This window comes from Dioscorea cayenensis, chromosome 12, assembly GCF_009730915.1.
Source record: "Dioscorea cayenensis subsp. rotundata cultivar TDr96_F1 chromosome 12, TDr96_F1_v2_PseudoChromosome.rev07_lg8_w22 25.fasta, whole genome shotgun sequence".
NCBI classification, from domain to species: domain Eukaryota; kingdom Viridiplantae; phylum Streptophyta; class Magnoliopsida; order Dioscoreales; family Dioscoreaceae; genus Dioscorea; species Dioscorea cayenensis.
In genome coordinates this window covers 16,348,168-16,363,657 of record NC_052482.1, presented here as the reverse complement: position 1 = coordinate 16,363,657, position 15,490 = coordinate 16,348,168, and the positions used below count along the sequence as shown (strand labels likewise).

Below are 15,490 nucleotides of genomic sequence, written 5' to 3'. Positions count from 1 at the left end.
TCTCCAAACCTTATTCAGGCCAACATCGACAACTTTGGACTCTTGCTTCATGTCTTTATTCATCAACTTTATTTGATCAAGCAACGGCGAAGCATCCTCCTCTAAAAAACCGAAGGACTTCCCAACCCTGCATTGGACACCAGCACGAACTCACCCTCAAAGTTAGTGAGCGTGTAGACGGCCATTCCAGTTAACCACTCCTCGATGAAGCTATCTTTTCGAGCGACGGCGGAGGAAATCCTGGCAACGGAGAGGTTGTTGATTGTGGAATGGAGAGTGAAGCAGGTGATAGAGTTCTGTAAATGATCCAAAGGTAAAAAAAATCCCCCATGCACATCCAAACCCATAGCTCCAAACATCTGTGGCTATTCATGACGGAGATTCGCCACCACAATCCACGCTCTTCTCCCTATATCACCAAACGCAAAGCCACAATAAAAATCTATCAAAATACACAAAACAAACTCACAAATTTCAGAATTGGAACATAAACAGTGATCAACACGAGGTAAAGACAATCTCAAGCCTAATTCCAAGGAAAAAGAAAAGAAGGATCGGCGGGTGGTTTCACCTAAAGTTTCTGGATAGCCGTGGCCTCGGTGGAGCCGATGATGCTAAAGGTGTGGATCGCATCTTGCAAAGGCCTTGTCATTTGAACAAAAATCTGCAAGCATGCCTCTCTGCTGGAGTTTGGCAGAGTTCTGAGGGGACTGAGAGGATTTTTTTTTTCTGGGGGCAAAAGAGCCAGATTGCTTAAAATAATTATAAATATATATATATATATATATAGAGAGAGAGAGAGATGTAAAGGGAAATGTATATTTATGCATAATCTTTAATGGTTGAAGCTCATTTTCCATATAAAAAAATGTGCCACGTGTTGGATCCTAACATCATCAAAAGATAGAATTAATATATAGTATAGATATAGATGTTTCCCTAAGTGAGAGAGACTATATATATGGTTTAAATTTTTTGAAATTATAAAAATCTAAAAATCACATTTTTAACTTATACATTTTACTAAAATCTAAAAACCACAGACCTATACATTTTTTTTTACAAATGCGACAAGCGCGGTTAAAGGTGTGCGTATGGACCAGGAATTAAACATCTAGCTTGTATGTCCTCATCTGACAATGTGGAGTTTGTGTTGCAAGCCCTAACCCATAATCGAGGGTCCATTATCACCACTACGTCCAATAATATTTGAACTCAGGACCTTTTGAATGTTCCACACTAAAACCTTTTGTCGTAGAGCCAATATCACTGGTTTGTAAACCTTTTGGCAACACACTCATCTATATATATATATATATAATGATGATGATTTTGTTTTTATATATAAAAGTTATTAATAAAGCGATTTAAGTGTGCATATCAAACCAAATTTATAAAAATAAATTATTTATCTTAAAAGAGAATAGATAAATTACAATGGTAAAATGGCAATCTCGACCAATAAATTTTGCCAATAATTCAGTTAGATTTTAATAAAAGATATAAGTATGCATATCACAACAAATTTAAAAATAAATTATTTATATTAAAAAAGAATAGATAAATTATATGGCTAAAACGGTAAGTTTTACAAATGAAATTTGCCAATATATAATATGGTTAGATTTTAGTAAAATATATAAGATAAGAGTAATGCTAGTTATGCCAAATAAATAGGCCTAACTAATAGTATGAATGATGTGGATGCCAAGTTGGCATCTATGTCCATGTCATTCTTTATTATTATTATTTTTTTGAAAACAAGATTTTGGACCCGTTTGGTGGACATAATAAGAACGATAAAATATGATAAACTATCATACAATGCTACTATCCTTTGTTTGGTGTGCCAATAGGATATGATAGTCTTATCCTATTAGCCCACTTTATCATGCCAGCCACATGATAACAAATCCTATGGGTAGAATCAGGATAGAAACATATTGGATATGATAAAAAATGAATTTACTTTTTTGCCTTATTATTTAGTTTCTTGGTTTCATTGTATATCTTCTTTTGATCTTTTAAACATGATGCTTGGGACAAAAAGTTTGTCAACAACTAAATATTACACTGATTTCACTATTTTAAGTAGGATTTTGCACATTTAGAGTGGTTAAAGGGTTTCTCCGTCGATCTCGTGCTTAAGCAAATTATTTTTCATGTAAATCTCTTTTTTTAATCATGTCTTATTTTTAGTTCTCTAGTCTGATGATTTTTTTTTTCAAATTGATTTTGATGTGATCTATTTATTTTCCATTAATGAGTTTTTTAATCTAACTTTATGCCATATTGATGACTTTATGTATGATTTTCTCCAAGGAAATAGGTATTAATTATAATTTTTGCGAGTTGGTGATATTGCAATTAATATATTTGAGGACACTATTTATAGGTTATTTATTTTTTTAAAAATTTAAAATATACTGATAAGTAAATCATTAAAGAAAAAATCCAAAAAAATCTATTTTAAAAAATAAATATATATAACTATATTATAAAGGGTAATTTTGTCTGTTTACATATCATTCATATTATATCCTGTCATTATCCAGTCCATTTGAAACATAAAATAGGATAACAAAATGCTATCTAATAGTTTATCCGGTGACCATCAAACATATGATAGGATATGAGCTTATCATGCCATATTCTTTCCTACTCTTATCTAGTTCTTATATCATATTCGTTCATATCCTATCATGTCCATCAAACGGGCCCTTAATTTCTTTTTATAATCTAAACTCTTAAAGTTTTATAATTTTTAAGTTTAATAATTTATATTCAACTCTAAATGCTAATACCCTAAAATATTAAACCCCAATATTATAAAATCTTATATCCAAAATTCATAAAACCTAAACCCTAAATAATTAACCGCGTAAGGGGTTTGCGATTTAAAATTTAGAGTTTAATGAAGAGTTTTTAGTTTATCATTAAGATTTAGATTATAAAGAGAAATGAAATTTTTAAAAGAAAAAAATGACATGGATGCTGACTTCAATGCCAAGTTGGCATCCACTTCATTCGAACTACCAATTCAGTCTATCTATTTAGTCTAAATATCATTATTGATAAGATAAGTGTGCATATCACACCAATTTTAAAAATACATGACTTTTATAAAAAAAAAAAAGAAAAGATAAATTATAAGGGTAAAACAGTTTTTTTTTATCTAGTTAAATTTTAGTAAAACATAGAGCGCAAACTGCAAGTGTAACAAGTCTATGCCTTCACCTTATGAGTATGATCTCGGATCTTTCCCAAAAGGAGCACTCTACTTAAAGGAACTCAAACCAAACTAAGAGACTATTGGTGTAAAATATATTAGAGCAACTTTAATGGGGGCATCCATGAGCTCATTGAGTGCTCAATGGAAATGCCCCCATTATGAGCGTTCAGTTGCTGTTGAGCGCTCAGCGGCCACTGAGCACTCAACCGGTGGGATACACCCAATATATATTTTTTTTTAATTTTTTTTATCAATTGAACCGTTGTATCCAGTACCTTTTAATATTTTTTTAATACTTTTTAAATTCAATCGTTGGGATGCAACGACTCTCTTAATTAATTTTTTCCCCTAATTTTTTAATTCTTAAATTTTTATTTTACCTCTATAAATACACCCACATAGTCAAACAAAACCTACATTTTTCTCCACTTCTTCATCTTTGAATTTTCAATTATATTATGGATAAAAATACTCCTCCATCTTCCTAAGCTCCGAATCTTCCAAATACTTTTCAAAATTTCCATATTCCTTTTTCCCACCAAACATGCAGAATTTCGAAAATTATCCTCAAAACTCACAAAAGTATCCCACCTCACAAAATTTTTCCCATTTTTATCCAAATGTCTAAAATCAACAAAATTTTTCATATGACTATCCTATGTTTTCTGGACCCGGTTTCTTCAATCCAAGCATAGGTATGGCAAGTCAACAAATCAATATAGAAACAAGTGGCTTTCAAATTCCTTCAAGCCCAAAAATTTGGATAAAAATTCCCGTGCCGATCAACAAAATACAACAGAAATAGGTTCATTTTCTGACTCTCAATTCCCCCCTTTTTTCCACACAACCAGGGATTGAGAATATCATTTTAGATGAAGACCACCATGAAAATCAAGTTGAAAAATGATAGTCGTGGAGGATGGAAGATGACAAAATGCTTGTGAGTGCATAGCTTACAATTTCAACTAATAGCGTTGTGGGTACTGCCCAGAATGATATAACGTTTTGGAAAAGAGTGACCAACTATTTCAATAAAAATCAGTGATCTGGTCCAAGGAGAAAAACAACTAGCTGTAAGCAACATTGGTTTTGGATGCTTCTACTTATTAATGAATTTAACCAAATATACAACGGATTATTAGGGGAGCATCATAGTGGATGGAGTGATGATCAATTGAAGGAACATGCTCATACTCTATATTATCATAATCGTAAAAAACATTTCATCTATGAGCATATTTGGGTCATGTTGAAAGATGATCCAAAATGGAAACCAAATACTCCTCTTCTAGGTCTTCAAATAAATTAAAGATCAATGAAAATGGTGCTTATACATAATCATCCAATGCGGATACAAGCATTGATGTAGATGACAGTGAGGTCGAGGTCTGCCCTATTGGCCAAAAAGCAGCAAAGGCAAAAGCAAAGGCGAAGAGAAAAGAGAAGTCATATGTGGTCGAAAACCAAACGAAGAAATGGAAGCAAGGTGGGCAAAATTACGAGAATGGAGGAATGAAAAATTAGCAGAAGTACAAAGTTTGAAAAAATCTTTTGAAATGGTTGCTGATCATCAAATTTTGACTATAGATACTAGCCACATGAATGTTGAACAACTCGAGAATCATCGTCTTATGTGCCATGCTATAAAATCAAAATATAATATTTAAGTTTTATTTGTTTTATTTTTAATGCAATGTAATTTTAATATTATGTAATTTTAAATTCCGGTCATGTAATGCAATTTTATTTTTAATGCAATGTAATTTTAAATTAATTGGTATCATAATGTAATTTTATTTATAATGTAATATGTGTTTAATGCACTTTATCATAAATGCAACTTTAATGTAATTTGAATATATACTAGCCGTTGTAAACTAGCCGTTTGAAAACTAGTCATTACGTTGTGTTATATATATATATATATATATAAATAAGTTCCATGCTTTTCCACTTAACAAATTCGAAGTTTTGTAAATTACATCACTTTGTTAACATTCTAGATAATGGATCCTGCCCACTTGGAACATATCAAGCAATTTTTGGTAGATGAGTTGATGGATGATTCACAAGAAAAGATATGTGCATTACTAGAGGAATGAGAGAGGCGAAAAAAGGGTGAATCATCTAGTGGCCCTAGAAGAAGCTAAAGACATTTGAATCATGATCGTGAAGCAAGACATAAAATGTTGAAATACGTGATCAAGAAATACATCATCAACTTCAATCCGATTTAGTAGAGCATATTTGGCACCACTTCGGAGTGAACGAAAACAAAAATTAATGTTTTTATGTCTTTTATAAATGACTTTAATTATATAATATTTTTAGTATTTTCTAACTTATATAAGTTGTTTTTCTATTTCTTGATCATCTTGATAAATTATTTTTTATTTATTCACATCACAAATTAATTATTTTTTCCAAAATAATATGGAACATTTTTATTATATTTTAAATATTTATTTTGAAATATAATTTTAAATAGGTTATTAATTATCTTGTTAATAATATTTAAGAATTTGTTAAATAACTATGTTTTAATGAAATGATTGTGGGTCTTATTTTATAGTATAAATATTAATGAGAGAGAGTTTAATGGGTAAGATAGACGTGGCCATTTTGAACCGAAACCGTGGAACCGAACCGGAACCGAACCGCCAAAAACCGGAACAGGAACCGGAAAAACCGTAACCGTCCTAAAACCGGAACCGGAACCTTCATATAAGGTTCGGTCCCAGTTTCAAAATTTAAAAACCGTGGAACCGGCGGTTCCACCGGCGGTTCCATATGCGGTTCAACCGGCAGTTCCACATACGGTTCAACCAAAGGTTCAAAACAAAAGTTCATATTATATTATATAAATATAATATGAATAATGTCATACTATATAAATAACGTCATTTATGATTAGGTTTTTATTTTGTTAATATCATTGATTAGTAATTAATTAAGTAATTGCATGTTTAAAGATATTTTAAATAATTAATTAAAGATATTAACCAAATTGATTATTGATTAGGTCTAATTTTGAATACTTGATTAGCCGATTAGGTCTGATTTGTGACATTCGTCAAACTTATATGTACAGTGCCATGCGAAACTTTGTTACTCATGCAAGAGGATAAGTTATAATTAATTGATTATGCCACAAATTATTAGTTACAAATTAAATATGGATTTATTAAAACAATTTAATTAACGAGAAGTACTTAAATATTCAATTATTTAGTAGATTTCCATATTATTTTTATAATTTAATATAAAAAACAAAGACTAGACTTTATATATCTTCCGTTTTGAAACTTACAAAATTAACGTAGTTCATATTAAATTATATTTATTTTATATAAATGAAAATATACTGAGTAAAATGCTCTCATGTAAAACATTTGAACCATTAAAAAAATATATAAATAAATAAAATAAAATAAACATGAATATATATGTGTATATATATCAATTTGCCTGATTTTGTTGATCATTTAAAGATATATATATATATATAGATATTCCAATATATAGATAAAACTCCCAAGATTTTTAATTTGTAAACTATGCAACTTATATAAGTATACTAGAAATCAAAAAGAAAAAGGAAAAAAAAAATAAAAACAATTTCTGAAGAAAACAAATAACATACATGAACATTAAAAATAATAACAACAAAATAAATAAAACATTGAAACCTTGGGTATACCGTATACCTACTAACTTAACCTACTATCATTAAATGCAAAGTGCTTAGTTAAATCTATGATTGCAAAGGGCTTATATTAGTATTAAATTAATTCTTGTATTTTTGTGTTAATTAATTTGAATTATTGAATTATTTAGTTAAAAAAAAAAAACTGAACCGTATGAACCGTCAAACCAGAACCGTTGAACCAAACCGCCAGAACCGAAACCAAAACCGAACCGGAACCGAACCGAACCTTACCTAGGTAAGAGTTTGATGAGTTAATTGTGGGTCTTATTTTATGGGAGATAGTTTAATGAGTTAGAATTTAATGGGTTGATGAGGAGGCATGTGCATCAAACTCTGTGATGCCTACCCATTAAAAATGCTCTTAGGCCAGCACTCAGATCAGATCACGCCAAATTCAAAAATAAATAATTTATAATTATTTATTTACAAAATAAATAGATAAATAATAAATAAACGATTTATGCTGAAAGAGAATAAGATAAAGTACAAGGGTAAAACGGTAATTTCAGTAAATGAAATTTGCCAATAATCTCATGGGTTCTCGGATGTTGAGGTTTCCCAAATTCAAAGGTCTTGGAGGAAAGCTCCGTCTCTCTCTCTTTGCAGCAACGATGGCGGAGAACATGGAGCAAATCCTCAAATCTTTCAATCAGAGGGCTGCTGAAGCTGAGGTAGCAAACCCTAATGCTCTCCTTCTCCTCCTCTCTAATCGAAAGTATTGTTGTAGATGCCTTGGCAGCCTTGCTTTCTTTCATTGGGAGTTGATGATACTTCAAATCTTGTATAATCTCAGTTATTTCATGTTTCATGGGTTTTCTATTTTTTGAGAATTTTTTCAAAGTATTATTTTTATTAGTGTTGAAACAAATTGATCTGTTTGCGATTCTGATATCATTTTGTGGCTTATTGGCTGTATTTTAGATGCAAATTGGTTTTTTTTTTTAGTTTTTGTTGAATTCTTAATTATATTAATCTTTAGCTAAGTATATATTTTTGAAATTTTTTACTGGGGACTTATGCATTGACCTGGTATTTTGTTCTATTATTTTTAGTTCTCTAATCTGAGGAAGTAGTATTTATTAATTTCATTCATTTTGTGCTTGATGTGATAAAATCAAATCTATGGTAAATTATATGGATTATTTGGTCTTGTTTAATTGTTTTGCAATTGAGCTCTATAATCTAAGATGTTTATGAAGCAATTTGTTAGCAAGTTATGAACTTATTTTTCGCATGTGGTATAAAATGATGACTATTTGCAATCTGCGCTATATAAAGCTGTGTGAGTTTTGAACTTTGAATTTTAGATTTTTTTTTTTTATTTGGCTTTATTTTGCTATTTGTTGCAACAAGCACTTGAAGTTCTCCTGAAATGACCATATTAGTGGACCAATGGGTTTGGTTCCAATGGTGAAGGCTTGGGTTACTTAAGTGGCTTCGAGTTCGAATATTTGTGTATGCAAAAAACACCTGGTGGGAGAGGTTTACTTCTTTATACGGCTTTCAATACCTCGTCTAGACTAGTTTAGAGCATGTTACTCCTAAGCATCTTAAGCAACTGGTGGCATGGGTTAAGGACCTAAAAATAAAATGACCATATTAGTCTCTTTAGGACCTAACTTGAAAAAAAAAACAAAAAAGAAAACCTCAAGTTACATTGCCTGTTTAGGTATCCACCATCTAGGCCAAAGCTTATACGTCTTCTCCCTTTCAAATGATTATATGGATAAAAATTTGTCACTTGGTGGTCGTTGCCATAACATTTCAAGTTTCCAATGTAACTGAAAGAGGTATATCTGCTAGATTGGCTCCTTCCTATCTAAATGAAATTTGGAACACAAAAGCAGTAGAAGCAGAAATATTGGAAGATTCTTATTTTAGCCTTCAACTGTTGATAGAAAGAGAATGTGATCTTGCTTTACAGTTTGGGACATAATTTTGGTGGGCAAATGTTGATCTGTTCCTGACATAGTGGCAGAGACTCAATGGCAATGCAAAACATGTTTATTTTAAGTGAATCTTAGATGCTGATTTCTTTTTTGGTCCTTATATCTCTTTTCATTTTGATCTATTAGCTTGATCTGCAAAGTTATGTTTACTCATGTTTGACCACTATATGTTCTTGCACCATAAAATCCATTATATCCTCCTTAAAAACTTCTCAGAATATTGAGGAATTTTCTGTTTACTCTGTGCTTTAAGGTTAATTAATCCATATATCCAATTGTATGAAAATTTTGTCTTCTGTATCATAATCATTTCTGAGAGTTGGATAGATTTTTTTTTACTTAATTCATTATCTTGAAGCATATTAAAGCAGATAATGGGTAAACATGAGTTAAAGTTTTGATAATTGTTGAAGATGTTGTGTCTAGGCTATGAAATGAATTCTGTCTAATGTCAGACTTTACTTTGATGGGGATATATTGCCATGAAATGAATCATATCCTATTTACTATAGAGAGTTTTCTTCTAAATTTGATGAAATTACCCAAATAAATTCAGCACATAACTATGGAAAAGTGATTGGGTAGCAGAACATAAATATCTATAGCACCTGATAAGGAGAGTTACCAGGAAAAAAAGCAAACACATATGGAGACTAAATGAATTAAGCACTAATCAATCTCTTATTGTTCATGTCTTTGCTTTCACTTCATTTTAAATCTCTTGCATCCTAATTAGCTTTTACTTGTATCTGCAGGAACGCTTGGCAAAGTTGGAGGCTTTACTTGCAAGTAAGAAAGGTAGTCCTACTTCGATTCAACTTAAGTTTACTTTCATATTTAATATAAAGTTAGTTGCATATTCAGATATCATGCTAGGTGCTGTGGACACTGAAAGTTCAGCATCTACTATTAAGGAGCTTCAATCAAAATTAGAAACGGCACAATCAGAGCTTCAATCCGAGCGGGAGAAGGTGTGGTTCCTTTGTACTAGTGATCTTTAGGCAAATATATTAATGTTCTCTAGCCTATTCAATTTCAGGCCTCAAAGGAGATTCAGAAGCTTGAGTATCGTATTCTTCTCCTTGTTCGTGCACTGAGAGAGGCAGATTCTAAGCTGGCATCTTTAGCCGTGGTACCCACAAGTTTACCTCCATAAACTTCCGTATTTTTCATTCTCCTTTGTCTTCTATTGTTTGTTGTTATTAGTTAATCAGCATTATCAGTTTTTCACAATGTAATGAACTTGGTAAGCAGCTTGTCAATAGATATACTTTTCTTGTAATTGTTTTGTTTCAAGATCATAATTAAGTGGGTAATAATCTGTAGCAGACTTAGTAAAGATGCTCAAGTAGTTACCGCCAATTCTCATGATTTAGTCTTTTCTGAGTCTTTATGTGAATCATATTGTTCATGTTTTCTTTTCTTTTTTTTTTTATTTTTATTTTTTATTTACAGATTGAATTGAGTTAACCAATAATGCTGATTAAAGAATTTGGCACATTAGAAGCATTGTTACTCGTTTGATAGACAACTGCCTTAAATCAATTGAAATCACCATCAAAATACACATTAAATCTGAATCAGCTTCAGTAAACTCATGCTATGAACATTCTCCATGTGAATAATATTCTTCATTTTTAGTGATCGCAAAACTTCCAATATTGTCCGATCAATCGACTTTCTTCTTTTTTTGACTGTGCAAAATACATTCTTATGCTCAAACATTTCCGTTTGCTTCTCTCTGACCGGTTTGTCCTTGCAATTGTCACAGAAGTAAAAAACTGCCGGGAGCCATGTTACAGTTATCATCTTAGTTGGAAGGAGTATTCTACAGCAAACATAGCTTCTCTTTAAGCTCGTAACAATAGATTCTATTTTTGCTTTTTTCGGTGAACTATTACAGCATTTTTGATGGATTTTAACTGCAATATTTTTATTCCTGAGTTAGTATTCTGTGGAACCAAAACTTTTGGAACAGATGCTCAATTATCAGTTATTCTAAAAAGTTAGTGTCATTGGACTGAAAGGAGCTCATGTATAAATGATAAGTGTTCTTTTTATATGAAATCTGTCTAGATCTACATGGGCTACAACTCAAGCATTTTGTTTTTAATTGTTTATGACTTCTATTGATCAATGGAAAATAATTCTCAACCAATGAGAGGCTTTCATGCAACATATGGGTTAGACGGAGAATGGATCTAGAAATTCTTGGAAATTTTGGTAGTCTTTTCTCACACTATTTTGTTTAGAGTTATTTTTTGCTTGTATATGATAATTTTCCTTATGTACCTATGTATTCCACTAACTAATTTTTGTGGTTCAGTTTTTTATTTTATTTTATGTAGTAGTGGTGAGCGGTGACTTGCACTTGCAAGGGGGAAAAAAACTATTTTCACAAGTTTGGGAAGTGTACAGGCACTTAAATGCATATATGAAAATAATTTATGGTAAAAAAAGAAGAAATTTTGCATTTATATGTTTGAATATTTATACCGGGCCTTAATTCTTGAGAAATTGTTTTTTTTTCTCCATTGTTTTAGATCTGACTCTTGTTAAAAATAAATTTTCATGAAAGGCAATGATTAATGGTTAATTCTGGGATTAATTTTTTAATAGGTCACTAAGTTTTGAATTTATTTCATTTTGGTTACCAAGTTTTAATTTTTTCCTCCTACAAATTTAAAAAATATAAAAATTTAAATAACAAAATTTTATAAATTAAAAAATCAAATAATACACTAAGAAAAATATTTTAAAATACAAAATAAAAATACATATCACTCATGATTGCGAGGGGGAGCTGAATCCTTCGATTTTGCATGTTTTGAAAATATTGTAATATTATTTCTTCATCAATTTTAGCAAACATTTCTCGCTCAATATAGCATACCATCATATTGTTTAACCATTCATCGCTTATTTTGTTTCGCAAATCTTTTTTGATGATATTCATTGCTGAGAATGCTCTTTCAACTATTGCTGTTGCCACCGGTAAAATCAATGCCAATTCGATAAGACGATAAACCAATGGATAAGTCAAATGTTTATCAAATTGAACCATCTTCACAGCAAGACTTGCAAGATCATGACAACTTGAAAAATCAGAATTTCTTCTCACATTATGAATATATATGCGAAGTTGCTCTTTCAAGATAAGATGATCGGATGTGGAGAAATCATCAGAGTAAAGCTGAGCAAGTCGAACAAGCATCCCATGATCGAATTTGGAAAAAGAGTTTCTTAGATCAAGACAAGCAATGCATCTTAATAACTTTGTAGAAGTTTCACTAAATCGGTTATTCATCTCAGTAGTAAGTAAATCAATCACTGCAATAAAGATCTCTGCATGATAATGATGGTAATAAGTAACCAATTGCCCCCCACATCTCGAACGGCCACGAATTAGTATACTATCTTCCATATTAGGCACTGAAACTGACATTTCAACACAGAAGCTCCTAACTTCTTCTAAAACTGTACCCCATTTATTTTCTCTCAAGTCTTGCATAAGTTCTTTCACAGTTACAATCAACCCCATTGCATTAACAATGTTTTGATCTTTCTGCTGCAAGGCATTTGACAAGTCATTAGTTAATCCCAGTACTTTGATCATCAGATGCAAGATAAATATAAATTCAAAACTCTCCATCCTTTGTATCAACCCCGATGCTATGCCTCTTTGCTCTACAACATTTCCATCATTACACACATTCTCTAACACCTCTAATACTGACTCCCACATGGTAAATAGACGGATTAAATTTGTATAATATGAGCCTCACCTAGTATTATCGGGTCTTGCAAGATTAGTCTCTTGATGTTGGCCTTTTTCCTGAAAAGATCTCACATTTCTCCAATTTCTCCACAATCTTATCATGGTGCTTCTGAAGCAATGCATCTTTCTTTTTACATGAAGCACCCACAATGTTCACAATTATAGTGACATAGTTGAAAAAAATCACAAATAGCCAAAATGTTCCTCGCAACAGAAACTACAACCAACTGTAATTGGTGGACAAAGCAATGGACATAAAAAGCAAATGGATTTTCATTCAAAATTAATGTCTTCAACCCATTAAATTGCCCTTTCATATTAGAGGCTCCATCATATCCTTGCCCTCTCAATCTAGAAATAGATAAACTAAAACGTCAAACAATCCATCCAAAGCTATCTTTAATGAAGGGGTTGAAGTATCAGCAACATGTTCAACAGCAAGAAATCTTTCAATTACTTGACCTTGCTTATTCACAAACCTTACAATCACAGCCATTTGCTCTTTTACTGATTTGTCACGAGACTTATCAAGAAGTATAGAGAAATAACTATCTCCAATCTCATTAATAATAGCCCGCGTGGTCTCTTCTGCACAAGCCCTCACTAATTCTTTCTGTATTTGTGGAGAGGTCATTTGATTATTTCCAGGAGCATTTTCATTAATAACATGACCAACATTTTCAACTTTTGTTCTATACCAATTTAGCATCTCTAAAAAGTTGCCCTTGTTAGTGGAACTTGAAGATTTATCATGTCCACGAAAAGCAAGACCTTACAACATAAGAAATCTAACAACACGTAAAACAGCAGTGACACGAGCTCTATATGCAACTTCCATTTCTCTACTATGAGAAGAGAATATATGCGACACGCTTTGCCTCTGATTTTTGAAATCATCACAATGTCGCCTTGCATTGTTGTGGTTGCTATTAACTCCACCAACTTGCCCAGTGAAAACTTCCATTGCTTTCTTCCAATTACTAAACCCTGTCTTCATGAAGGCATCAATCCCAAGCTTATCACCCCTTGGTTACTTAAAAAGATAGCAATAAAAACAATAAGCTGCATCTTTCTCCATACTATATTCCAACCAATTAAATTTCTGAAACCACACTTCTTTAAAGCTTCTCAAACCTTTTCCTTGTTGTTTTCTAGGAAAAGTGTGGCCAACTGGTTGACATGGACCCATTAACAAATACTCTCTCCTTACTTGATCTCTTATTCCTGTGTCATATTCCTCGATTGGTTTTTGAAGCCCTGGGTCGGCAATGATATCACTCGGATCAAACTCAGCACGTCTTTTCTTTTGTGCAACAGTACTTACATCAGACGATGAACCCATTCTTGTTTCAATACTTTTTGGTATAGATTTAAAAAACCTCTCCATATATATGAAATTAATCAAATTAAATATATAAATGATTTGAACTAAATCATAAATTCATAAATTGTCCAATCAAATATGTGTAACACTAAATTAAATATTTATCAAAAAAATATGTGTGACAATTTATTATTATCTTAACATAAATATTTTTATCCACAAGTATAATTATAACTCATACTAGTTATATAAACATAAATAATAATTTAAATTAAAAATTTTATTTAGTAGAATTATGATGAGCGGGATAAGTTAAAATTCAATATAAAAAAATAATTACATTTTATCATTATTATGCTTATAAATTATAGTTAAATATACATAAATAGTATTTTAAATTAAAAAAATTATTTAGAAGAATTATGATAAGTGGGCATAGGTTATAAGTTTGAATGTATTATTATGAATTGATGATTATATTATATGATATGTGGCTCGTATAGTTGTACGAATTCGATGATTATATTTAGTGGATATAACATCATATGTTATTTAAATTAATGACTATGTTTTAAATAATTTTTTTTGAATTTATTTTAAGAATTTTTAAATTTTAATTTGTATTATTTTTAAAATTTAAGATCTTACTAATTATAAATGAAGTTTTATTTGAAAGTGATAACTTATATTTGAAAATTTTTTAGAGATAATTTTTTTATCAGTGAATCACAAATTTTAATTTTAATAATACTTAAGTCTCTAAATTAAATTAATGATATCAATTTATATGCCACATATCTAAATCAAATAATCAATAATATCAATCCACATACCATATATCACATTAATGAATATCAATTTATAAACATTTCAACAAATTTCCTTGAAAATATTTCATACATGACAAAAAAAAAACTAACTAACTAACAAATCTTAAAAATTAAATAAAATAACGTTTCACACCTCCTGATCACTAGACGCCGGATAGAGAGATCAAACAAAGCCGGTGGAAAGAATAAATTGAGGTTGCAACTTGCAGATGGTATATAGCTTATTTATCAAAAACAATTCAAGTTCAAAGCTTTTGAAATGGATGAGTTCAGTTTTTGAAATGAGTTTAGCTTTGAAATGGATGAGAAGTGAGAACTCAGAAGAATACAATCTCATTGATTTTCAAAGATTATGTATTAATCTAATATATATATATATATTAATAATTTAATATAATAGCACTAGCCACTACACTGGCACCATAGCACCTGCCACCTGATATGCAAGTAATGGCATGCAACGGATATTTCTCTTCAACATGCAACGTTTCATTTTTTCATTGGCTACTTTATGCTTGATTAGATTGCCATCTTCCAAGTTCCAATGCTTATGACACATGAGCAAACTTCACGAATAGTTCGCAGCTTGCTGTGTCACAGACTGGGTGGCGGTGGCCGGAGATGGAAAGGGCGCCGAGAGCCACATGGTTGGAGAAGCTAAGGAGCCG

At 31.1% G+C, this 15,490-nt stretch overlaps 2 protein-coding genes across 4 annotated transcripts; one reads left to right on the top strand and one right to left on the bottom strand.

The window, feature by feature from the left end:
* Positions 1 to 7,487: 7,487 nt before the first annotated feature.
* LOC120273390 lies at positions 7,488 to 10,983 on the top strand. Of its 3 annotated transcripts, none has more exons than XM_039280017.1 (5): positions 7,488 to 7,612; positions 9,646 to 9,679; positions 9,755 to 9,861; positions 9,930 to 10,022; positions 10,662 to 10,983. In XM_039280017.1, exons 1-5 carry the CDS (start codon positions 7,553 to 7,555, stop codon positions 10,665 to 10,667), a joined length of 300 nt encoding a protein of 99 aa, XP_039135951.1. In that variant the 5' UTR covers positions 7,488 to 7,552; the 3' UTR covers positions 10,668 to 10,983. The 3 variants fall into 3 exon arrangements, with proteins under 3 accessions (XP_039135951.1, XP_039135952.1, XP_039135950.1); XM_039280018.1 differs by having other exon boundaries at positions 9,646 to 9,688; positions 9,767 to 9,861; XM_039280016.1 differs by having other exon boundaries at positions 9,646 to 9,688.
* Positions 10,984 to 11,670: 687 nt separating this feature from the next.
* On the bottom strand, positions 11,671 to 14,010 carry LOC120273212. The gene is made up of 4 exons (XM_039279844.1): positions 13,803 to 14,010; positions 13,042 to 13,439; positions 11,784 to 12,458; positions 11,671 to 11,700 (listed from the first exon to the last, which is right to left on the bottom strand). The coding sequence occupies exons 1-4, from the start codon at positions 14,008 to 14,010 to the stop codon at positions 11,671 to 11,673; spliced, it is 1,311 nt and encodes a 436-aa protein (XP_039135778.1).
* Between the last annotated feature and the right edge of the window lie 1,480 nt (positions 14,011 to 15,490).

Excerpts from the sequence above, each read along its gene's own strand:
- LOC120273390 (XM_039280016.1), top strand. The coding sequence starts at position 7,553 with ATGGCGGAGAACATGGAGCAAATCCTCAAATCTTTCAATCAGAGGGCT. Across the intron at positions 7,613-9,645 it reads AGAGGGCTGCTGAAGCTGAG|GAACGCTTGGCAAAGTTGGA; the intron begins GTAGCAAACCCT and ends TTGTATCTGCAG. Across the intron at positions 9,862-9,929 it reads TTCAATCCGAGCGGGAGAAG|GCCTCAAAGGAGATTCAGAA; the intron begins GTGTGGTTCCTT and ends ATTCAATTTCAG.
- LOC120273212 (XM_039279844.1), bottom strand. The coding sequence starts at position 14,010 with ATGGGTTCATCGTCTGATGTAAGTACTGTTGCACAAAAGAAAAGACGT. Across the intron at positions 13,440-13,802 it reads TAGAAAACAACAAGGAAAAG|GTCTTGCTTTTCGTGGACAT; the intron begins GTTTGAGAAGCT and ends TTATGTTGTAAG. Across the intron at positions 12,459-13,041 it reads CTTTGGATGGATTGTTTGAC|CAGAAAGATCAAAACATTGT; the intron begins GTTTTAGTTTAT and ends AATGCCTTGCAG.